Source organism: Tetrao urogallus (assembly GCF_951394365.1).
Source record: "Tetrao urogallus genome assembly, chromosome: 6".
Lineage (NCBI taxonomy): Eukaryota > Metazoa > Chordata > Aves > Galliformes > Phasianidae > Tetrao > Tetrao urogallus.
The window spans coordinates 50,376,335-50,401,801 of NC_136819.1; the positions used below are offsets into that span (position 1 = coordinate 50,376,335).

The window sequence follows — 25,467 nt, forward strand, 5'->3', positions numbered from 1 at the left end:
CAGAGACATGCTTATGGTCTACCAATTAATGTGATAAACGTGGACAAGGCATAGCCCTGTACACCAGTTTGTCTGCAGCTTAGATCAGTGCTGAGCCTCTTCCTTTTCCTGTGCTTCTGTTTTCACCTGAATAATTCAGCCTATGTGACTAGCTGGTGATAAACCAAGGGGGTACTCTGATGGATAGGAGATTCAGTGTACCCTTAATCTGCAATCAACACATGAAAAAATTCTAAGGCAGATCTACTAACTCAAGGGAGTGTCTGGGCAGAAGGATGCTAGGATGCTATGCTTTCTGAAATAAGCTGCTTCTATTCAGCCCTGCTCTGTGAACCATCCCCTTTTCATTAGGAGCATATTTTGCATTCTAATAAAACAGAAGTCTCCTAGGGCTTTTATTGTGAAACACATTTCTCTTGTAGAAAGTGCCAACAAACTCAGTTTAACCCCAATAACTTCCTCTGCCTGTTGCAACCTGTGATTTTCACCATCAGTCTTCGTCCTACCTCAGAGCACAGCTGTATTATCTGCCATGGCAAACACAGTTCACTCCTGCCCTGGCTATGCCCAGTGTGCGTAAGGCTTCCTTAAAAGTATCAAAGTAGACAGAATAGACAAGTTCTGGCCAGGTTTAGCTTTGGGGGGAGATCTGGCACATTTCACAGTGCCGCATGAATGATGAGAGATTTTTGTTTTGGAGCTCTTCACTGTTTTGCAATTCTGTTTGCTTCTGGTTTGGGGTAAAAAGTAATGCTTTTAGTCTTCTTGTTCCAGACACCAGAACTGGCAGCCAGAGTGACCCATGGGCTGCAGTTTGTCATCCAAGACAGGCTTTGGGGTGCTCAAGTTGTCCTCCCTGGACGAGGCCCTACACTCAACCAGCCTCAACTGGGCTCCCAGCAAGTAAGGAGGGGATAAAACAAGACAACGCAGCAAAAGCACAGGAGGCTGCCCCAAGCTGGGGGTCTGAACCAATTCCCTGACATATTCCAGATGCCCTTTAGTGCAGCAGCATTCCAGTATTGAACTCCCTATAGAGCGGTGCTCTTCAGCAGAGCTCTCCATTGGGTTAATGTAATAAGGATATGGATTGAGAGGAGGATTCCAGAATCACATCCATACTATGCGCTGGGAAATGTGACCTAACACCACCCAGCAAACACGAATGGGAAGAAAACATTATTATCTCAAGGGTGGGAAAAAAGTAAAGCTGTATTTGTTTGTGGTTTAACATTAGAAATCGTTGCACAGTTCTCCACAGTGCTCAGTAAACACGTATTTTGCAAATTTCTCCAGGAAATCTTGTCACAGTGGGATTCACAGCCACAAAGCCGGTCACTTGGGTTCCCTGTGTGCTGGTGTGGTCACACAGCAAGCATGGGCAGGTACAGCTGTGCTCTGCTCTGCTTGACCCTGCTCTGAGCTTTCATCACTTTGAAACATTTCTATGTAATGCTGCTAAATATGACATAAAAAAAAAAAACCAACTCACAGCATATCTAAACTATTTACTTCAGTAATTATAAGACAATATTAGGAAAACATCAATGCTGATGTAAACACCAACTTGTGGCAAAACTGGATTAAGTTTTAAGGGAGAACGGTGAGAAGTTTTGAAGAACTGCCTGTAGTCCTATGACCACAGAAAACGTGACTATTTGCTTGAGGACACCAAACAAAAGTGAATTTTGACTCCTTGCATTAACTTTTGTCAGTCCAGAGCAATTACCCCCTGACATGCTTCCAGTGTAGAACTGGATGTTTGTAACTGTAAACTCATGTAAAGCCATTCATAGAATCATGAAGATTGGAAAAGAGCCCTAAGATTACCCAGTCCAACAATTAACCCATCCCCACCATGCCCACTGACCACATCCTTCAGTGCCACATCTCTTGAACACCTCCAGGGACAGTGACTCTTTCACCTCCCTGGGCAGTCTATTCCAATGTCTCACCTCTCTCTGAGAATAAATTTTGCCTAATATCCAATCTGAACCCCCCCGACTCAAATTAAGGGCATTATCTCTCATCCTATCGCAAGGGACATATGTGCCCAGTCCCTTTTAGCAGCTTTGCATCACCCTGTGGACACAGAGGGGAGAGCACTTAGCTGATAAATGCCACCTGTCTGCTCACTCATGGTGACACCGATCCCATGGCTCCCCAGTGCTGCACCGGTGCGAGGGATCATGGGGCTGCAAGCAGCCCTGACACTGCTTTACTTTCAGATGCCCACTTACAATAAATAATGAGATGGGGGAGTTACTCTTACATGCACATATTCAGCAGCTGCTTTCTGATAGTGTTCATTATGGGTAATCCCACAGCTAAAGTTAAGGAAATCAAAGTAGTAATAATGGTCTGGCATTGTGAGCAAGGGACAAAATGCTGGGAACCGGTTCTGAAGTAAGAAAGCTCACGACTTGCACAACACTTTTTCCAAAACGTGGGAAAACACTTCCTGAAGGAGCTGTGCCATGAATAGAATTGACTGAGTAGATAAGAGGCAGTAACAGAATTAATCATCATTAGCAGAGAAGCAAGGCTAAAAAAAGCCAGTGGTTTATGTCCCCAAAAGCACATCACTTGCACACGTGGACCATCATCTTCCCAGGTTACAAGGCACAAGTGCCTTACACACGCTTTCAGGTGGAGAGCCCTTCAGGCCAATGGGCCAAGAGCCCTCCAAAGCCCTCAGTGCTGCCTGCCATAGGTGATCTCAAGGCTGAAGCCATGCAGTGCTCTCTCTTGCTAAGTAGCCATCAGTCACTGTCCAAAACAAAGACTGTCCTTAGGAAGATGTGTCTTCAGTGGGATGCATGGGAATAAAGAACAACCTACTCTTCTGGTCTTACTTCCCCTCCTACTCCAACACTGCTCCTGAGTCCTACAACTAAATATAAAGCTTTGTGGCATTACCTGACAAAAATCATCCCTTCTGGCCTATTTTATCTGAAGAAAAAAAAAATCTCTTTTATTTTAACCAAATTACTTCTGCTCACTGATTCAACACTGTGGCAAGATTCACCATTCAGTAGCCCATATCACGCAGTCCTACCATGTTTCGGGGGGAGGATGCTACTGCTTACCTTCCCCTTTGAATATGAACACACTATGCCCTCAGCTCCTGGCCCTGGACTTTTGTTTGAGTGTTTCTATTTCCATCCAAATGCCTTTTATAAGTGATTACATACAGAAACAGCTTAAGAGTCTGTATGTCCTGAGCAGATTAATGAAGAAAAGATTTGTTTTGCTCACACTAGAGCCAGAATACTTGAATGAGCTCCTAGTTTTGCTCTATTAGACTTCTAGAGCAGGAAAAAAATAACAGTTTAACAAAACTGCCTACAGGCAGGCAGCAACACTCACAGAAATATCATTAAACCTCCCAGACTTACTCAGAGTAACTCTGGGAGAAAACAACTGCTGTTTCTCTAGAATCAGCTAACCTTGGGCTGCAGAATACAGCTTCAGCTTCCATTATCTTAACCACGTCATGAAAAAGGAATGGACTTGTTGCTCTTACAGCTTTGTTCCTGGGGAAGTGCTTGCTTAGGATGGACTGAGCAGAATCCTCAGGGGAAATGTTCTTTCCCATAGGGAAAATAAATTAATAAATAAAAACCATAATAATAATAAAAAGTGTACTTAATACTATATATAACAGCCCTTTCCACCTCTCATAATTGAAAGTTTCTTCCTAGCTCAGGCAGACAGCCTGAAGGAGCGAGAAGTGCATACACACACACATTACACTTCAATACTGCACCCAAAACATTGGCACGGGCATTGGAATATTATTTTCCAGTTTACCATCACTTAAGCCTTCCTGCTTTACTGCACTAAGGAGTATTACAAATGCTAGGATAACCGCAGACGATGCCAAGGCAGTGAGGAAGGTTCCATGTCTGCACTGGGACAACTCCCACAAGAGCAATTATGCTCATAGGCACCCTGCCCTGCCTACAGCTCTGCCGGACAGATGGGAGCAAAGACAAACATTACCGTCCTGAAGAGCTAGCACAGCTTTTCAGATGTGTGCTGAGGAAACAGGAATATTTTTTGAAAGGTCAGTGGGAATTTCAGTCCTCAGGAGATGCTCAGATCTCACTCAGGAATATGCCTGTATTTATGAAGAAATAAAGAGCCTTTCTGCCAGTAAATGCGATAGCAAGAACTGCTGGTTTACACAGTACAGGAGGAATTCCTTACTGACTCAGAGGCATTGAAACACAGGCCGATCACAGATACCTGGATTTCCCCTGGAAACTTTCACCGGTGGCCCTTGCCAAACCTGAATTGTCTTGGACATGCGAGGAGAGCCCAGCAGGAGAGCAACTCAGAGGAGAAATAAGCGAGCCCTGGGGACACAACAGGAACTCAGAACAGAAGAAGCAAGGGGTTCTTCTGTACCCTCAGAAAGAGGTACTGCTGCTGCAGTTTCCCCACTTACTTTCCCTGCATGATTTCCCCCTTGCAGCGATGGGAACTTTCTGCAAAAAGAGGCCATAGAGGGTCTGGAGGGGAAGACATATGAGAATCTGAGGTCCCTGGTTTGCTCAGCCCAGAGCAGAGGAGCTGAAGGGAAGCCTCATGACGGCTGCAGCTCCTCACAGGGAGTGGAGGTGCTGAGCTCTCCTCTCTGTGACAGTGACAGGGCCCAAGAGAATGGCATGGAGCTGTGTCAGGGGAGGGGCTGCTGGGGGTTATGGACAGGCTCTGCATCAGAGGGCTGTGAGCATGGAACAGCCTGCGCAGGGCACAGCCCCGAGCTGCTGGAATTCAAGGAGTGTTGGGGCAATGCTCTCAGATATAGAATTTGGATGGTCCTATGTGGAGCCAGGGGTTGGACTCAGGGACCCTTATAGGTTCCTTGTGGGACACTCTGCAGTGACAAAGCACCATGACCAGTCCTACCAAGTCCCAGCACAACGCTGACAATATAATGGAGGCCAGGCAGGATCCAGTGCCACACAATGACCTTTGGGATCAGTGTTTCATTCCCTGATCTAAAATTAAGCACAGCCCATACCCTTTGCGGGGGAGTGAGAGGCTGAGCAATAGTGAGCACAGCCATACCCCAGCCTGGCTTCTCAACACATACCAGAACATTTCTCCCACAGTCATGGGCAGCGGGTAGACAAGCAGCTCTGCTGGCACAGCTGAAGCTCTTACTGCTGCTGAGAAGTTTCTGGCACTGCTGGTGAGAAAACAACATGCACCTTGCAAGCACACACTTGCTCATGTCTACATAGAACTGATTGTTGTGTTCATCCCACTCCCAGCGCATGCGTTTAGAAGGTGTCATAAGAGAAGAAGAGTCATGTAAAGGAGCATGATGGAAAGAAATAATGAACTAGAGTAGAAAGTATTGGGATACATTACAAATGGGGCAATAAAAAACATGGCACTGATCTCTCAGAGGATCTGAAGCTTCTCAGCAGCATCTCTCACCCCATCTGTAGCACCAGCAATTGTGACCCTGGGCTTCCCACCCCAGAGCTGCTGCAGAGATGTTATAAGCAGTTGGCTGTGACCCATCCCACATCTGAATCTGCCTACATGACCCCACAACATGCCCACTCATCCACTGACTGATGCCAGGCAGCAGGAAGTACACACTCCCATCCATGCAGAGGTAACTGTGCTGCCACACTGGGGAAAGGCACTTTTAGCTGCTTTCAGAAAGACCACAAGATTGAAGAAACTACACCCTCTCTTATTGTCTGCTGCTCCTCACTAATTCACCATGCCATGCATTAAGGATGCCAACCTATCTTCAAACAGCTGCAAAGAGAAGGTGCCATTTCACATGGACTTGGGCAATTTGTCCCAGGCTATGGGACTGCTCTACCAAATGAACAGAGATAGCAGACAAGGAATATCCCGCTGGCAGGGATGTCACAGCAAGCAGACCATGCTTCCAGCACATCTCCTCTGGACTGTGAGCATGTCAGAGACAGCTGGTCCCAGAAACGTCAAGCATGGAACCCTCCTCCAGCCTGTGTTGTGGGAGGGTGGCAAGGCAGCCTCATAAATGCATGCCTCCCTCCCACAGATACCGGGCTAGCCTCAGCTATGGATGTCTCCCCCACCAGAAATATCACAGCAAAGGTGTCATCAACCTCAGCTATGGACCCTTCCTTGAGCAGAAATAGAGTGGGGAGACAGAGCCACACTTGCATACAAGCCCCTCCTTCAGCAAAGATTTAGGGTATTCCAGGCAGATTTGAATTCCTGGTTCATTACTCTGACATGTAGGATCTTTGATAACAGTAGAAATCAAAATCAGGAAAGCTCTGTATGGTTGATTCAATTCAAATGTAGCTGAAGACAGCAGAACCTTGTGAAGCTCTTGCCACTGGTAATCAAGTTCTCAGAAAGGGCTGACGCTTCCACAGCTGACAAATCATAACTCTGCCACAGGTCAAACCTCAAGCACCAGCCAGCCTCAAACAGACCTGGGTGAAAGCATCCTGTACTCTCCATTTAGGGGTGAAGGTACCCTGCAGCAGTGGTTGCTGCTGCACATATTGGTGGAAGTTACCCTGCCTGGCTCTCATATCTACATTCAGCTGATTGATCTACCTAGCACATGGGGAAGGTTTTTGCTTGTAAGGCATTATCTCTGTAACTAGCCAACCTGATGGTCCCCTTTAATCTCAGGCTGAGCAAAAAATACCTGCCCAGGCAGTTTTCTTCAGTGAAGGCCATAAGTAGGTTTCAAAAGATAGCAGAACTCCATCCAATGGTGCATGGAATCCAGGGGTGCCATGCTTAAAACCATATCTGTTAATGATAACCTGCAGCTGCAATGATTGCAGGACACAAATGAAAAAAAAAGTTGGGCCAGGGAAGTAGTTAATGAAATAATAGGAACAACAGGGTTACATCTTGCCATCTGACGGATGATACAAAACCTAGATTTTTCTCTAAACAGTGAGAGAAATTTACCTCTGATTTCTTCTTGTGGTTCAAACCCTATTCCTCTAGCTGCCCTTGTTAGAGCACTTCTCAGTCTTTTCAACCCACAAGGATTCAGGTGTTCCAGCAGGACTGTCCTCCCCAGGAGGCATCTCCACTCACTCACTGAAGATGGGCCCTAGTTCATCTTTAAGTTATCCGTATAGCTGCAGCCAAGTTGCAGTTCAATACAACACAGAGGAAACCCGAGAGGAAGTATAACTTCACCCTAGTGATTTTGGGGAATTTGTCTGAGAAAGGAAGTCCTGGATCCACCATCTGTTTTGTTTGCTTATAGGAAACAGTGTCTGAGTACAGCAGGAACTTTTCCCTTAGTGGTTAGCACTGCGTGACACAACCTGCATGCAGAACACTGGCACCTAAACCTCCCTGTCCCCCATCACTTCTGTTCCTGCCCTCAAAACCTCCTTATTGCTGTGCTCTGTGTTCAGTAATTGAGCATATTACTACAGATCTGGGTTTGGTTGCTGATGGAGAAAAAGAATTCTTGCTTCCATTACTTGCAGCCACAAATGCTGGAGAGAAAGATGCTACGGCACTCCAGTCACTCAGCTCATAATCCAAGCAATCTTTTTATGATCTGGGTGGTTTGAGTTAAAATGTACAGCAGTCTTGAGGGCTAGAGCCACTTTTCCCATCAGTTACCAGCTGCTCTGCCTCAGCTGCTGAGCAAAGGCCATGCCTACTGAGCCAGCAAGCTTCTTCAAAGCATGCTGTGCCTCCACATCCTTCCACTCAGAGCTGGGCTCCAGACCTGATCAAGGCTTAAGAACCCTCAGCTCCTGTGCTTACCCTAAGCCATATGAACTCCTGGACAGAGCTAGATAGATACTACCATCGTGACCTCTCAAACTTTCACTCCACATTTAAATAAGCATCCAAATCTCTGTTACCTCTGTCTGCACATTCCTTTCTGCTATCATAATAGCCCAGACTGAGCAGAACAGCAAAGGCATTTCTGGCTCTCCAAAGTGCCTGCCACCTGGGGTAGCTCTATCCAAGCCAACCTCACTGGGTGCCCCCACCAGCCCCATAGACAGTTCCAACATTCCCAGTGGAGGGTGACAAGATGATACCTGCTCTCCTTCAGAGTTACTACCAGCCACCTGCACTCAGACCTGTTAATGCCCTAATATTGACATGTGCACAGCTGGATTTACTTAGGATGAATTAGCTTAGCTGGCGGAAAATCCCACAGGGCAATTAATAGTTCCCCTTACTGCTAATAAAGGTAATTAAACCAAGCTCAAACAAAATCTTAAATTACATTCAATGGATAATCAAGTTGAATTAGTAGGTTCTAGGAAGGAAACATTGATCATCGCAATGATCTGTATCTCGACACACCTCTAACTGGTGGAAAAGGGTAGCAGCTTCCTCAGGATGCTGAAAGAGGAAATTCAAACTTCCCTTCAAAATAATGTCCTTATCAACGCTTTTTGTTTGATTCTTTTCTTTTTTCGTGGACAAAACTAATCATTCAATCTCTAGGGCAAGGAGTTAATTTTTTATTATTATTATTTCTTGGCAGAGATGCATCCCTTTTGTAGGCTCTTGCCTATCTAAATTTGGGTTTTAAAACTGCTAGTGAAAAGGGCTTCAGTGCTCAACACAGAAAAGCTGAACAGTCCCACGTGAGTTCACTGTTCAAATGTGTGGAGTCATCTTCAAAACTAAGTTACAAGCAGCTGAAGCAGCTCTTGTTTTTAAAAGAAAGGTGCAGCTGAGCAATATATAATTCATATTAGGAAAAGCACAAACTGAAGATAACATCATATACTATAAACCCAGAATATCAAGAATTTCAAGGCCAGGCTGGATGTGGCTCTGGGCAGCCTGACCTAGTGGTTGGCAACGTTGCACACAGCAGGGGCATTGAAACTAGATGATCATTGTGGTCCTTTTCAACCCAGGCCATTCTATGATTCTGTGAACATCAGTGTAGCCCTATGCATTGCATTCTGAGTAGTTATAGAACATGGAAAAATTCCCATGCAGTACTAAAATGTTTGTAGCTTGGTTAGCCTCTAAATATCATGTAAGTCACTGCAAGATGCCTGTCTGAGAAATCAGACACACAGACAAGCAGTGCAACGATTCTGTGGACCAGTGCAGAGATGGATCTGTTTTGTGTAAATGTGGCAGCTGAAGGATGACATTCAGAAGAGCATCCTCTGCCTGCAGACAGCAAATCTTGCTCCGTTTCGTCTTCCCAATGATTTTTAGGCTAACATGACACCCTGCATTTTGATCCCATGGCAATGACACTGCCAAGCAGGGGACCCAGCTTGAAGGAGTCCCAGGGGGGAACCCTCTGCCCAGTGCAGCCCTCAGCCTGACCTGAGATGAATAAGTGTTTCCCACTGACGGAAGATCATGGGTTTGTCAACTGGGACAGCCCTTCTACTTCCTCTTTGGCAGACAGTGTGGAGGTGGATTATTTTTTTTTTCCATTTTCCTATGGTCCTTTTGTGCAGACACTCCCAGAGATGAAAGCAGCAGGCACAGGGAGCAAGATACCTAAGTGGCACCGACCAGGAGAAGGAGTTGCTCTCCAACACCATTGCCCACTCAGCCCAGAGCTTCCTTCCAGCACAGAGTTCAGCCCCAGACTACATCTGCCACCAGAGGAACCCCCATGATGGGCTTCCATTGCCCACCACAGCCAGGCCACCACGTAGTGCTGAGTATGCATGGCAGCAGCCAGGCACACCAAGGGGAAAACACCAGCAGCACTATACAAGCTCTTGGGTTACACTAAGCTTTAAGTGTCTGTTTCATTTTTGGCATTTTAATTAGACCACAGCTATCAGATAGAATGCAGAAATCATCTCAGGTACAACAACCAGGTGCTGGTCCTGCTGCCTGCTTCTCAGGAAGAGAGAGAAATTTCTTCAGTAATCCAGCAGTGAGGTCAGGCATTGCAAGACCACCACATTTTGATTTTCCACCCACAGAGCAGCTGCTTCATCCCAGCTTTCCCCTAGAATCAAAGGATCATTAAGGCTGGAAAAGACCACTAAGATCACCCAGTCCAACTCCCAGCCTGTCGCCAGGCCCACTGACCTCAGTGCCACATTTCCACAGTTCTTGAACACCTCCAGGGATGGTGACTCCACCACCTCCCTGGACAGCCTGTACCAACGCCTCACCACTCTTTCAGAGAAAAGATTTGTCTTAGTATTCCACCTGAACCTTCCTGGCACTACTTAAGCATATTGCCAAGCAGTTATCACAGACACAACCCCTGTGCCCCATTCAGCACTCCATCAGGATGCTGGGGCACACGCTACCAACACTTTCCTGAATTAACTACGTCCTCCCACTGGAACTTCTTCCCCATTCAGGGAATTTCTCGTTTCCCTCTAGGCTGAACCCTCGCGGGCGGAGTTTCCCAAGCAGCGGGCTCCCTGGGAGGTCGGGTCTCCGCCTCCGTGCCCTCCCCTTATAGTAGGGCTGCTCCGGTGTCCCGCAGCCAGTGCCGCTGCCGAGAGCTGCTGCAGGGTAAGTCCGTCTGTCCTACTGTCTGTCTTACTGTCTGTCCGTCCTTTCGCCGCAGCTCGGCTCCCTCCCTTCCCCTCTCCCGCGGGACCCGCACCTCTCCTGCCTGATTGCCGGACTAGCGGGGACACGGCTCTTGGTTGCACTCGAGACAGAGGAGTTAGGTAGAAAGTGCTCGGGGGGCTCCCCGGCCAAGTGGCCCTACTTTGTTAGGGCCAGAATAGAGAAAACAGCTATTCCAGCAGCAGCCAGAAGGGCGATGGCTCCAGATGCATCCTAGGGGACCACAGGGCTGCCTGTCTGGCAACAGCATCATGACAGTTGTGTCTGATTGCTGTTGCTCATTGCATAGGTGTCAGAGCATAGGTACAGGCAGTAAGCACTGGTTCTTGTTAACGCACCCAGACATAGATCTTGGGCACCAAAGTGTCCTCAAACTCCACTGTGCACCAGGATCCAGATTCAGTGTGGCACTTCCCACCCCCTCCTGCATTTGTTTCTTTCAAAAGGAAGTGGTTTCCTCACAGATTCCAGGAATATAAGGGATTTATGATTCAGTCAAAACAACTGTGCTGAAATGCCTGATTTCAGTGTCAGGACAGTTTTGTCCCAGGCAGCTGTCATGCCCAGGGTCGTGGTGTTGAGCTGACAAACTTCTGCATTGCCATGCTCACAGCTTTGTAACTGTGCAGGAGACATCACTGTGACCTTCCAGTACTTAAAGAGAGCATATAAACAGGGGAGAGACCAACTTTTTATATGGGCATATACTGATAGGACAAGGCAGAAGGATTTCAAAGTAAAACACAGGAGATTTAGGTTAGATCTCTGGAGGAGATTCTCTATTCAGAAGGTAGTGAGGCCCTGGCAGTGCTGCCCAGAAAAGCTATGTGATCCCCATCCCTGGAGGTGCTCAGGGACAGGTTGGATGGGGCCCTGGGCAAGCTGGGCTGATGGGTGATGTCCTACCCATGCCAGGGCATTGGGAGTGGATGGTCTTTAACAGCCTATCCAACACAAGCCGTTCAATGGTTCTATGAAGTGTGAGCCAGAAAAGTGCCACTGCTCTTAGCGCCCACCTTTCCCCAGCATTGAGAAATCTGCCTGAAATTCCCTGGGCAACCACCCCACATGCATTGCATCAGCTTCTCAGCCCCAGGTAAGGGCTGGTTCAGGGTTAGGATCCTCACATGTCTCAGTGTAGGACCTCTTCCTGAGACTGCTACAATTTAAAGATATGGCTTTCTATGGCTGGATCTGATGTAGAAGCCATGGTTACTTGCCATCATGTCCACACTCAGAGCTGAAAATATTCATATTTTGAAGAGCAAATATTTATTCTTCAAAATATTTGTTCTTCAAAACATCCCACTGCCTGCTCCCACTATGGGACGTTGCGGCTTGCCAGTTCTGATGGAAATGATGAAATGGGAACAGAGAGCTTTGGAGAAATCGTTTGAATTTGCTGAAGCTTCAGTGCCCTTTCCATAAAAAGAAGCCTGGAAAGCCAAAGAGTCTTAAAACAATGGTAAGAGAGATTGCTCCAGGACCTCTGGAATGGCCACTGGAATTCATGTGTCTTATTGGTCTGTTTATCCCTACCAGCAAACCTGGCAAGCTCTAAGCCTGAGAGCAGGAATAGCAATAGAAAAACAAAATCCTGGAAAGCAACATCTAGTTTGCCTTTCAGCAGCAGCAGTTTAAAATGATACTACCTGCATCCAAAGCAAGAAGTGAAAAGAGCTGATTACACCTCATTTTCCCTTTTCTATTTACCCAGTGCCAATATATATGTGTAAATTTTATCTTTTGCTGCTTGAAATTTTTTCACTCCCAACACAGGGTTGCAGGACTGTTTCCAATTGTGCTACTGTACTTTAGGGAACCCAAACCCTCATTTAAGAATGACAGAGGCATTGTGTGGCTCTCTGTGTGTTGTTCCCTGGACAGGAGGTAGTTTGGAGGCAATTTAAAGCACCTCATGCCAGATGAGATGCCTGGGCCATTTTCCTGCTTCCTAGGGTCCCTCATCACCATTACCCCTGGTGGTACTGTCCTGGTTCATCAATGGATTGCATCTCTCAGGCAGAACCAAGTGCCAGCTCCCAGCTTCACAGTGTATTTATTCAGTGCCAATCCAGACAACAAAAATTGGTAGGAAAAAGAGAAATACTTCTTAGGATGGCTTCTCAATTTGCAAAGGTTGGAACTGGTGACTCAGTAGGCTCTTTGCATTGGTTTCTTGGCAGCTTATTTAGGTATTGCTGCATGGTCTGAGTAATGGTCGGATCCACTGCAGTATTCTCATGTAGGCTGTCCTCTCTTCCACTTCCACAGGGAGAAGGGACAGAAAGAATGGCTGATGGAAATACAGGAAACAAACTTTGCTGAATAACTTCTGTAGGAGAGGGGGGGGCTTTCCAGTAAAACCAGACAAGAATGTGATCAGGAGGCTGAAAAGGGCAGCAAGTCCAAACAAATGCCTGTTACACTGGCAGCAGCTCAGGAAAAAGCAGTCAAACAAAAAATTCAGAACAGAGAAACCAGTAGATCTTTGCCACTACTCATCAATGAGCTCATCCTAAACACTTGGCTTCTGTAAAGGCTCTGAGCACCTGATGGAGCTGTAGATGTCCCCATTCATTGCAGAGGAGTTGGACTAGATACCTTTCAGGGGCCAACCCAAGAAATTCTATGAATCTATGGACATGGTGGCTCAGCACCCAGCTGGTCCCAGTCCAGCCACGTTGGCAGTCAGCACCATCATCATCCCAGTGGCACGAGCCCTCAGTGGGATAGCAGAGGATGCTGTGTGGGTTGTGCAGCTCTTCTGGTTAGAAACTGTAACATTGAATGTGTTGTGCTGGAGACTCACGCCACGTAACAATAATGAGGATGATGATGATAGTAAAAGTTATTAGTAAATAGAAAATTAACAGTAATGATGACTTGGGATCAATGTAGAGACATGATCTTAAACCATTAAATTTCTCAGAACTCAATTATGGATTCTTTTCCTGCTTTGGGAAATGACAGATCACTTGGGAAGTGACTGCTGAAGTGATTAGGAGCCAGCTGCAGTTCTGAGCAGGACGGTGAGCAGAGAGGAGTATGCACAGATAGCCCTTGGCTGAGCCTGCAGTGTGTCTGCTCTGCCATGGCAGCCAAGAGTGGATCATAGAATCACAGAATCATTAAGGTTGGAAAAGATCTCTAAGATGATCCAGTCCAACTGTCCATCTACCATCAGTACTGCCCACTGCCCACGTCCCTCAGTGCCACATCTCTCCACTTCTTGAACACCTCCAGGGACAGTGACTCCACCACCCCCCTGGGCAGCCTGTGCCAGTGCCTTGCCACTCTTACTGAGAAGAAATATTTCCTACTATTCAACCTGAACTTCCCCTGATGCAACTTGAGGCCACTCCCTCTCATCTTATTGCAGTACTGCTGGAGAGGCACAAAGAAATGCAAAGCAGAAGTGCCAGACTGATAAAGTCTGGGTGAGTGCTCGATCTGGTCAAGTGTAAGAGCTATTGCATTTACAGCCTTCCTCAGATACTTAGCTACCTTGGTTTTTATTAGTTCAAGCTGAAAAAACACACCCAAATTCCTTCATGCACATTCTTATTTCAGCATTTCTCAAGATAAATTATATTTATTCCTCTTCCTATTGAAGAAGCAGCAAAACCATTCTGAAATCCTTTTTTTTTCTATTGTTGTTCCTTGAAACAAAAGGCAGAAGTGACTGCTACCTGAAAGTCACCTTTGGCCACATAGAGGGGAGAAGTGGCTTATTTTTTTAGAAACAAACAAACAAACAAAAAATGCTTTGTTTGGGATGATAAGGATCAGTTGATTTCTGTGCTTGCAAAAACAGGAAGGATGGAATTTGGCAGAATTAACTTAAATCATGGAATCATACAGTTGTTTGAGTTGGAAGGGACCTTTAAATCATCTAGTCCAACTCCAACACAGTATTGAGAAATGCGGGCTAGCAACAATAATTAGAAATGTCCCTACTTGTTACCATTAGATTTTTTCCTACTAGAATTTAAAAAAAAAAAAAAAAAAGCCATTTTCTGCTTTTTTTTTTCCTTTTTCTAATGGAACACCATGAGCGGAGTAGCCCCAGTGCAGCACAGCAGTTCTTTCTCCCTTCCTCCCACAGGGAAGGAATAGGGACCTGGAGTCCATAGCTGTAGCAGCAGCTCAGGGTTGCATTGTGCTGCACCCAAGGTCACTGGGCACGCGCTCAATGCAAAGCCAGCCAGCTGCATGCCTGCATTCCATCCTCTGCCTCCCAAAGGAGCTCTCAGCTTTGTACTGCCTTTGCTTTAGAAGCTTTATGGACTCTGAAGGTGACTAAGCAGCAGAGCAGGGAGAGGAAAAGCATTGCAGCAATGCACGCTTGTTTGCTTCCTCTGATGTGGTGCTTCAAAGTGCTCCAACCTGTGGGGAGACTAAGGAGGAATTGCAATTAAAACAAAAAAAGCCACGTACTTCCAACCAGTTTGCCCAGAAATGAGTACCATTGTTTGTATCAGCATGATACATAACAGCAGCATAAACTTGCAAGGGTATTTGAAGATTGCCTTGTTAATGATTTGTAATGCAGTAGCATTCAGGATCTTGGTGGAGTGGGACTGTGACAGGAGAATGTCAGCCACCCCAATCCTGCTGCCATGTTCCTGTGTCCCCTGAGCCAGGAGAGGACCGTGCAGCCACCCTGTTGGCTGCCAGCAGCTTTGTTAAGCCCAGGTTCAATTAGTCCCTAATGAGGTGGCGAGAAATCCACTCCACCCATGATTTCTTTCTGCTTTAACCACGGCTCATGCTGCAACTCTGTGTTTCAAGATGTGCAAGTTGCTTTGTGGGTGTTTTCACAAGCTGATAGGCAGCTGGATGAGCAGGGACTGGCAAAAAACAGTTCCCAGGAAAGGCTGGAATCAGTCCAGATTCTATATGAAAGTAAGGGGGATGTAAGTTGCTTTGAACAGCTGCAGGACACTTGTCCCACCCTACCTCATGGCCCAACGCTTTACAAGGGTAGATAGTGGCAGGACAAGGGGAAATGGTTTTAAGTTGAAGGAAGGAAGATTTAGGTTGGATATCAGGGAGAAGTTCTTCACAACGAGAGTGGTGAGGTGCTGGAACAGGCTGCCCAGAGAGGCTGTGGATGCTCCGTCCCTGGAGGTGTTCAAGGCCAGGTTGGATGGGGCCCTGGGCAGCCTGCTATAGTATTAGATATGGAGGCTGGTGGCCCTGCCTGTGGCAGGGGTTTAGAGTTTCATGATCCTTGAGGTCCCTTCCAACCAAAGCCATTCTATGATTCTGTGTAGAGAGGGCTTATTACAGACGTGCTTTTCTTTTGATGGTAGTATATCACGTTGTGCTGTGGCAGTTTTTATGCAAACTGTTACAACCTGACTGTTTGGTTTTTGGTTTTTTTGTTTTTGTTTTTTTTCTGAATTTACAGGTTAGAAGGAAAATGATGAAAATGTTACCTTTTTTCCAAAGTGGTCCCATTGGAATACGCAATGGAACAGCAGGTTGCAGTGATGTAAATGGGCAGCTGGAAAATCCTTTGGCCTCAGTAGCTGAGCACATCCCTAGCTGTACTTCTGGAGACGAGATTTGGTCCAAGGACCAGGAAAAAATGAATGAAAGGCCAGAGGCAGCCTGCAGAACCTCGCGGGCATCTTCCATCACCAGCAATGGGAGCTGTGCCTCTGCTGGGGAGAGCCCAGAGAAGGGAAAGAAAGGAATAAAGGGGATACTTACGACTGCACTTAAGAAAATGAGGAAACCCAGGCCGCCCAGCGGTAAGTGCTCAGCTCGCCTCTGCATTGCCCCATTTCCAATGCCCTCTTTTGAAATAAATCAATTATATCTGCAGAAATTACTCCAGCTGAGTTACCACTAATACCTGGAACAATAAATTACCATTTTCCTGTTTTACAGGAAATCCCACACCAGATACATCCTGAGATCAAGCCTGGCATTTTTACCGTCATCCCACAGCAGCAATTTATTAATTCTCCAGACATCTCTCTTCCTCCTTTATTTCAGGCTGATGCACATCCAGCTTGCAGCAGAAAATCCTATTTGTTGCTAAGCAACTTATGTTCTATTAGATTTGTGCCTTATTCTTCGTGCTACTGAGTTTCTGCCCATCAACTGTAGAAGTAATCCCGTTGTTCCTGTATCATGCACCCAGCCCTCAGTTTCGATAATGCCTTTGTGTAATCAGCAGATGTCGATTGGGCACTCCCAGCTTTTGTGTAAAGTCACTAAGGAGAACATTAAGTGAGATGAGATTCATGAATAACATAGGCCTTCTCCACCCAGAGTTTTCAGTAAAATCCTTGTGTGTCTAAGAGAACTTATTTTGGGATATAACTTTTCCAGTTTCATCATTTCCCAGATTACACCATATCGAGCAACTGGTGGCAGTTCAGACAGGATAGTTTAACTGTATTTATCTCACCTGCTAAATGTGTCATCCAGCCTATTTCTGGAAAACCCACATGGTATTTCCTCTAGCACTTCCTATTTAACTACATCTTTCCATCTATACTTTTTCTAAAGCCTTGCTTCCTGCTTGAGGTCACATTAATGGGGATGAATTGGATGGACTTCTCCCTCAGCTCATTCTTTCTGAAGGTTACTTCCTGCTTAAGCAAAATATCCTCTTCACTTTGACAGCTCTGGACTTGAAATGAAAGTGCGATTTCTTTCATCATTTTGGGAGAACTGTATGTTATCAGACTCCTTCTCTAGCAGTTTCAGATTTTATCAGGTTGTTTTGATAGATTTATTCCTTTCAAATCCCTTTAGACTGTTGTGTGCTATTGGGGTATTTACTCAGATTTGGGGGCTGCTTTTTATTTAATCCCCAACATTGCTGCCACCCTCAGAAACCTTTGCATCTTTTCTTGTTCTCTGTGCAATTATGCCCTTTGTTATGCTCTTTGCTTTATTATGTTTAGCAAATTTTAAATTTTTAGGTTTGTTAATTCACATTTTGTTCCAACCCAGTTGTCTTCAAGATGATGCTGAATATTTGCATTTTTTGCCCTATTTTTTTGCCCTAATATCACAGATATAATACCTAAAAAAAGATAAGGCTGATTTTTAAACTGTGCTCACAACTTCAGCATTGTGCTGCAGAGTTTATCAGCCCTAATCAGCTATTTCTTTAATTAGAATATATAACCCCATAAAACGGACTTCTGTGCCAAAATTACTCTTAAAAAACCCATAGGAATTTGACTTTACTTTCAAGATTGGGCATCCACATGGCAGACATTTTAGCTGCTTTGCTCTGACTTCCTTGCTTTGATCCCCAACCCCCAATAGTCCATTGGTCTGCATGGCCAATCCTTGACCCAAATAACCACATGGTGCAGGAAAACAAACCATCTTGAATGGGCCCTTTGACTGACATGCAGATGGCAGCTCTAGTGCCAGGGCATGTTGCTTTGTGCCTATTCCTCTGCTTCAGCTCCTTTCAGAGGAACAGTTACGTACTTATATATACAGTTTTTGCTCCCTGATTCTTTTTCTTTCTTGGGAAACTCACAGTGTATCCTCAGGGCTATTAAAAAATTTAAGAGACTCTCAGGCCCTTGCATAGCAACCCAAGCAAACAAGAAACAACAACAAAATCACAATTCTAAATTTAGGAAAAAAATCACGGGTAGCACATGAACATCTGCTGATATGTAACAGAGCAGGGATGAGCATCCAGATTAGCATTATGCCCACTCAGCAGGAGACTAGGAATAACCTAATCTTTAAATAAAGAAAGAGTTTTTGTGTGGTAAAGGAGCCCAAGACTTAGCATTATACAAATGGCAACATTTTAAAAATGGTGTTTGAAAGCCACGGTTTTTATACAAAACAGGAATGAAGATTTTTGCTGTTGGGTAAAGAAAGGCTGTTCTTTTCTCCTCAGTCAAACAAGTCATGGATCTCGTGGAAAAGCAGAAGCTCTGTGATGCTGTCCAGAATCTGATTGCCCTGGAGAAGAATGTGTCTGGCAAAAGTGTGGAAGGACTGACCATCACCCAGCAAGACATCGAGTCCATCTGCGATGTCCTGAAACACAGAGTCTTCAGTGTCTTGAAAGACTCTGTGCTTCTAGCAAGAACAAACCCAGAACTGCTGCAGCAGGCTGTAGATGCACTGAAAGAACAGGAGAAAGAAGATCAGAACTGCATGTCAGAAAATCTGCCTGAACAAAACATGCAATTTAGGCCTAGAAAATGGAAAGATCTTTGGATAGCCACAGTAAAGGAGTCAGTAGATACTCGAATGAAAGACACGAGTCATACTCCTAGAACTGAGAACCTCTCTGCAGTTGGCCAAAACCTCCTGCACATGGGGAAGACAATGAAAGAAGATTTGATGGTAGTGGCACAGTACATTAAACAGCTTTATCCCCCTGACTTTGATGTGTTCCGCACATATGCAGAGCTCTATCACCACCATTTTGCCTCTCTGGCAAAGAAAGCTGCTGAGTCCCAGCTGGATGACAAGGATGTTTACCTTCTCCTCTCTTGGGTGCACAACATTTACCCAAAGTAAGTGACTCTTTCACCAACAGGTTCTCTGGCTGCCAAAAACAGACATTTGCTTGATTCATGGATTGGTGTTGCTTTGATGCAGTCCAACCCATGGTTAGGTTTTGGAGTCAGTAACATTGTGCTCGCCAGAATAACCTGAAGGCACATCCTCAGGGCTGCTAGGGTGTAACCAATTGTCAGTAGACCACACAGGCAGTGGATGTCCACACAGATATATAAAGCTTTGCTTGTGGCCCTCATCTCATTCTTGGAAAATCTGGGAACTCTAGCCAGAGTCTAGCCTGGAGCAGAAGGTAGCCAGTAAATAGGAAAACCTGAGCATCCTGGGCATGGAGGATGTTGCCCAGGGATTACCCAATGTAATTCTTTCATTAGATAGCTTGCTGTATGCATGGAGAGAGGCTGTATCCCCAAACTCATTTGTACTGTTGCTCAGGGGACCCTATCCTCAAGACAGTGCAGTGGCCCGTGCTAAGGACAGGATGCATTTACATCTGGTTTCTCACTGGTAACCTCAAGGAGTGTTAGCAATTTGCATCAGCAGCTGTCTTGAATTATGCTGGTCTTGGAAAATGTGATCGTTTGGCTTTTTCATTCCAGAGATATGAGAAAAGATCGTGTTTTAGCAGAGGAGCTGGAAAAACTTGAGCTTGGAAGCCTTTTGCCTTTAAGTCTGACCAAAGAGCTTGAAAAGAAATACCTTGAGAGTGAAGAGGTGAGAATCTGCTCATTTCCTTCTCATTACATGCTGTGTATAGGGAGGAGATCTGACTTATCCTAAGTACCCACTTCCCACCTCTCCCCATAAACCACACACCCTCCAAAAGAGAAGAAGCAGGAAAGTTTTTTGGTTTTTTTTTCTCCTTGTAGGTGGGCTGCTACTGGATGGGACTTTAAGAGTAAACTTTCCACTACCTCCTGGCTTGCCCATCTCTTTGCCCTGGGAACTGGCCAAAAATTACTGCTCTGTTCTTGTAAAACTGGTGCTAGGGAGGTGGGAAGAAGTTCAATAGCAGGGCTTTGCTGGTAACTTTCCAGTTGTCTGCTAAATCATCGTAAGGAGGAGCTTACAGTCTCGCATGCAGGTGATCCTCCCAGCCCTATTTCTGGCTTCTGCAGCCATGCCAGAACTTGGGTGAGCACAAAGCACACAGGTCCAGTCTGGGAAAATCTGCCTCCTTGATAGAGAATCACATGGTCTGCAGGAAACAACAGTTGCTCCGATATTTGGATCGCTTGCTCCTTAATGGACACAAAGAGCAACTTTCACATCCCTCCCATAGCTTAATGCTTTTGGCACTTTGGGCTGGAGTTCCTGGAAAATGAGAAGTTACACACTTTTGGCCGGTTTTGCTGCAGTTCACAATGGATTGCAGATGGGCTGTGACATGCACAAATGGGGCAGTGAGCAGAGGTGGGTGCCAGCTATTGCACAGCAGCTGTGCTGCACAGCAAGCACGCAGAAGGGTCCGTTCAGGGGAAGCGTGGGACATCTTGATTCACTCCAGGTTTGGTAAGACATGAGGAGTACTTATGATAAAGATTGCAAAATGAGCTCAGTAGGTAGCACTGAGTGTTACAGGTTACATGTAACACATCTCTGGGGAAACTGAAATTTTGGCATGTATACTTGCCTGTGCCCTTCCTACCTAGTGCTGACATATTGGTCATATTGAGCCTTTATTTCTCAGCCATGGTAGACGAAAACTGCTAAACCAATGGGTAGCTGGGTAAAGAAAACTACCCTTGCAGAGGGCAGCAACTGTGGTATCTATTTTGTGGTAAATGCTGTTGTTCTTTGTTCTCTGAAGGTTACCATCAAAAATGTGCTGAGCAAATGCTTAGAAAAGGAAATCCAAAGATGGAAAGAAGACAAAGAACCAGAGAAACTCAATGGACATTTTCAGAGTGAACTACTAGCAATAATTGTTATCCAGGTAATACAGATATGTATTTAAAAATAAAAGCATCTTGTTTGTACTTAAGATCTGAGACTAACTGTAGTCAATGCAGGAAGACAAAAGGCCAAGTTGCATGTATAGGGCCATAGCACAAGTGGGTGGCATGAGAGAGTCCAAACCCATACTACTGGTGTGACAGGTGCTGGGACAATCCACACCAGAAAAAGAAAAAAAGGAGAGGAAAAAAAACTCCTTCCCCACTTTCTCAGATGTTTTATGGGTTTTCTTTGCCTACAATTCTTCTTTTTTTGCTTTGTTTGCTAGAGTGTCTACAACAGCCAGATGAGAGCCAGGGACATCAATGCTGTACTGGGTGAGGAGCTGTCGTGCCGACTGTCGACAGAGTTGGCTGCCTTCCTGAGAAGGTGTGGTAAGGCCCCGGAGGGCAGCAGTGCTTCCTGAGTGTCCTGGTGCCATCACTCATCTGGCTGTCTTCCCATCTCCCCTCCAGCTACAAGGATGCTTTTGAAGACTTCAAGGAGAAGGGCAAGAAGCACAGACACTACAGACCTGTTCTGATTGCAAATATTAACAACTGCTGCAATTTTAGGTAAGAGTTCCTTTCACTGCCAACAGTGGGAAATAGTGAGATAAAGGGAAGATGCCCCAGAGTAGACAGAGGAAAGCTTGGGAACCTCTCTCTGGGGACAGGTTATTCTGACCTTGGCAATATTTCCTTTCAGAGACTACACAGAGAAGAACATAGCAGAAAAGGATGACAACAAAGAGAGGATACTTAGCACCCTTAGGGACATTGAGATCAGCAGTGAGGATGTCCTGCTTCAGCAGCTCTTTGCCCAGCTGAAGGTATGCACGCAGCCCACACTTGTTGTTCCATGCACTAGTTCCACCACGTGGGACAGCAGCGGTGACATGAGGGCACTGCACTATCGGCCACCCAAATCCATGACTCAAACATGGTGACATTCATAGAAATTATCACAGAACCATTAAGGCTGGAAAAGATCTCTGAGATCATCAAGTCCAACCCATCCCCACCGTGCCCACTAAGCCATGTCCCTCAGCACCACATCATCAGTGAGTACCATTAGTTAATTTGGGACTAGAATGAGCATTGGAAAGAATTTGACCTAAAAAATTGGACTACCTTCAATAAAGTCCGGTAGCACTGATACTCCCTGCTGAAAACACCCCTCTTCAGAAGGGATCTTAGCCAGGTTGCTTCTCAGCATCAGCTCTGCCAGAAAACCTGAGCTGATGTCTTCAAACTCCAGGCAAAGTGTGTAGGTACAGCTATGCATGGGAAGTGCAAAGTGCTGATCGCATCCAAGAGAAGTGCTGCAGGGGGAGATTCTGAACATGCATAGAAACTAAGTAGTTTTTCCTTTATTTTTCAGCCAATTTATAAGAAATTTACAGAAAATAAGTGGGAATGCAGCAATGAAATTATGAATGAGATCATTAAAACGACCAGCAATCATATTTCAGAGTTACGGACACTGAAGGACCCTTTTTACCATGTAAGTCAAAGAGAAACAGGCACAACCACATGCTCATGCTTCAGTATATGTGAAACTTACCATATAAAAAATCTTTGATTTCCTGCCTTTGTCTTTTTAGTAGTTAAAACAAAATTATGAAGTTTTGTGTATTAGAGAGAGGAACAGGAGGAGGGGGGCGAGTTCCTGTTTCTCTGGAGTACCGCTACCTCTTATCTAACACTTGGAGATGTTTTCTAAGCATTGAAGTCTTCCCAGAAGGAAGCAACTTTCAGAAGTTCCCACACCTCATTAATTAAAGTACAAAGAAATTCTCGGTATCTAGGATGTCATTTTGCAGGTTACAGGGAGGTTGGCAGTCAGTGTGGCCCCTCATGTTTGAACAGCAGTGGACTCTTGGGGGGACAGCCTTCGTAGCACTTGAGGCGTCTTTGTCCTTCATCCACATACATCATCAAATCATTAAAGTTGTAAAAGACCACTGAGACCTTCCAGTCCAACTATCAGCCCGTTCCCACCTCACCTGCTAACCACGTCCCTCAATGCCAAGCAAATGACAGATGGATGATCCCACTCTCCTTCCCAACAGTCCGTCATTGAGAAGATCCATGTCCGTTTGGTGAAAGATTACATCGTGAGGCTGCTGAAGAAGAAGGTCAGCATGAAAAGCCCAACGCAGCAGCAAAACCTGGCCCAAAGCATCTCCAAGAATGCTGCCGACCTGGAAGCCTTCTGCACCAGCAATGTACGTGAACATTCACTTCATCCACATCAGTGTAGAGCACACTGAGAAACAGGAGAATGCTCTTTTTGTGGCCCCTCATTGACCTTTCCAGCACAGCTTAACTTTCTGGAAAAGCCTTGGGCAGAGAGAGCTTTGCAAGTGCCACCCTGTCCTTCCCAGACAGAGCAATGATCTCAGCCTCCTTTGTCTTGTAATCAGTTGTTTCCTTTGCAGATATATATCAGTAAGGGCAGGAGGCTAAGCTAAGCATGGCATTGCTCTGGTTGCAGTACAACTTGCATGGAGCCTGATTTCCCTTTGCTTCTGTGCCTTTGGGGCTAGCAAGGGCAGGCAGTGGGCTTCTGCCAAGGGCTTCTCCCAGGATGCTCTGGCTTTCACTGCTGTGTTTCTGCATGGCCACAACTTCCTTCTCTGTCTTCTGAGATCACCTCCATCCTTCCATATCTCTAGAAAAAAGAAAAGGAAATACAAATCAAGCCCCATCTCTATCACCCCACCCATGTTTGAGAGGAGACAGAGCAAGTCTCAACAGCACTCAGCATGGGCAGGAGACCAAGCACCCTTGGGGTATGCCTTGGGGAATTGAGCAGCTAGAAACTGGAGCACAAGTTCATCTGAGGTGCCAGGAGAAGGGTTTGGTGGCGACTGGAGAAGTGGGAGGAAGAGCTGTGCCAGGGTCTGACCACTTCCTTTTCCACAGGGGTCTAAAGCCACCTGGCTGAATTCAGTACTCCCCAAACTGGCTGAAATAATCCGGCTTCAAGATACAGGCGCTATTAAAATTGAAGTTGCGACACTCGCCACGGCATACCCAGATATCCGGTAAGAGAAGCTGAAAGAGATTTGCAGATACACATGTGGAATTTTAATTGAGCCATGCAGTAACCACATATTAGCATGGGTGAGGCTCATACACCTTGGGCAGTGCTGACTTCTGTCAGATAAAAAAATCAAGAGGGTAAATGGTGCCCAGTTAGCTGGATATCTCTTTGCACACAGCCTGAGCTGTGTTTTCCCTAGATATTCCATAACCAGAACTTAGAAAAATCTGAACTTGTCCAGGATAGAGCAGGTGAAGGCTGCAGTCAGTTCATGGCCACTCAGTGCCATTGGACAAAAAAGGAATCTATTAAGAAAGGCAGTAACTTGGAATATATAAATATGCCAGATCTTCTCCTTTGACTTGGGTACTCCTCACACCTCCCCTGAGGTGCTGTGTCCTGTGTAGAATTACTCGATGCTGGTACCACCTGGGGACTGCCCAGCTCTACAGGCTGGTGCAGACGAGCTGACATCTGACATTTCTCTTTTGCAGCAAAAGACACTTGGAAGCATTCCTGCACATCAAAGCTAATTTGTCACGTGGAGAACTCAAAAGCATCCTGGGCTACCTGGCAGATGGCACAGCATCCGCACCGCCCAGCACCCCCCTCTTCTCCAGCGTTAACGTGTCCTAGGCCAATGCACCCTGTGTGGTTGAAGCCAAGACTGTCCCCTGCAGCAGTGCACAGCACTGCCACCTTTTCCTACGGAAAATACTCTGTCCCAGTCTGGTACTCAGTGTCCCTGTGGGAATCACCATTCACCATGCGTGGCCATGAGAAAGGGATGCCCATGGAAGGACTGTGCCTGCAAAAGGACCAGAGATGCTCCTTGCACCAGACACGGCTCCCTCCATGGTCTTCTTGATGTCATCACATCACTGCCCTGGTGCTCTGAGCTTTGTCTACCTCACCGGGTGCTGTGAAGTCATGTCACTGATTCCCCAGACCAAGCAGATACCTCTTATGAAGCTTTTTGTCTGCTAAGGAAAAAGAAGAAAAGAAAAATTGAAGCCAGAAAGCAGAGATTTTTGGGAAAGTCTCGTGAGAGTGCTTGCTCTCTATCTGTAGATCTCTGAGCCACTCAGAGACAGCTGTGTTAGACTGGTGGGAGATTTGGGGTCAGGATAAGACATGCTCATGCATTCTGGAACTCCTGCTGTGGAGTCTCCCTTCTGGAGACAGTCAAAAGCCATCTGGATTGTCCTGGACCACCTGCTGTAGGTGTTCCTGCTTGAGCAGAAGATTGGGTCAGATGAAGCCATAGGTCCCTCCCAACCTCAACCATCTTGTAACTGATTCCTGCCTCCCACCATGCTGCAGCACCCCCAGTGGTTTGGGGTGGCCCCAACTGCACGCTCTGTCCCTTTGAACAGTGTTGTCCAGGGGTTTTGGGGTTTGCAT

The 25,467-nt window shown here is 45.9% G+C and overlaps 1 protein-coding gene across 1 annotated transcript; it reads left to right on the forward strand.

The window, feature by feature from the left end:
- Window positions 1-15,976: 15,976 nt before the first annotated feature.
- Window positions 15,977-24,699, forward strand: TNFAIP2 (TNF alpha induced protein 2; the record flags this gene model as incomplete). Its single annotated transcript, XM_079537389.1, has 11 exons — window positions 15,977-16,310; window positions 18,446-19,073; window positions 19,677-19,791; window positions 20,888-21,013; window positions 21,302-21,402; window positions 21,489-21,587; window positions 21,721-21,844; window positions 22,396-22,518; window positions 23,087-23,242; window positions 23,943-24,064; window positions 24,558-24,699. The coding sequence occupies 11 exons, from the start codon at window positions 15,977-15,979 to the stop codon at window positions 24,697-24,699; spliced, it is 2,070 nt and encodes a 689-aa protein (XP_079393515.1).
- Between the last annotated feature and the right edge of the window lie 768 nt (window positions 24,700-25,467).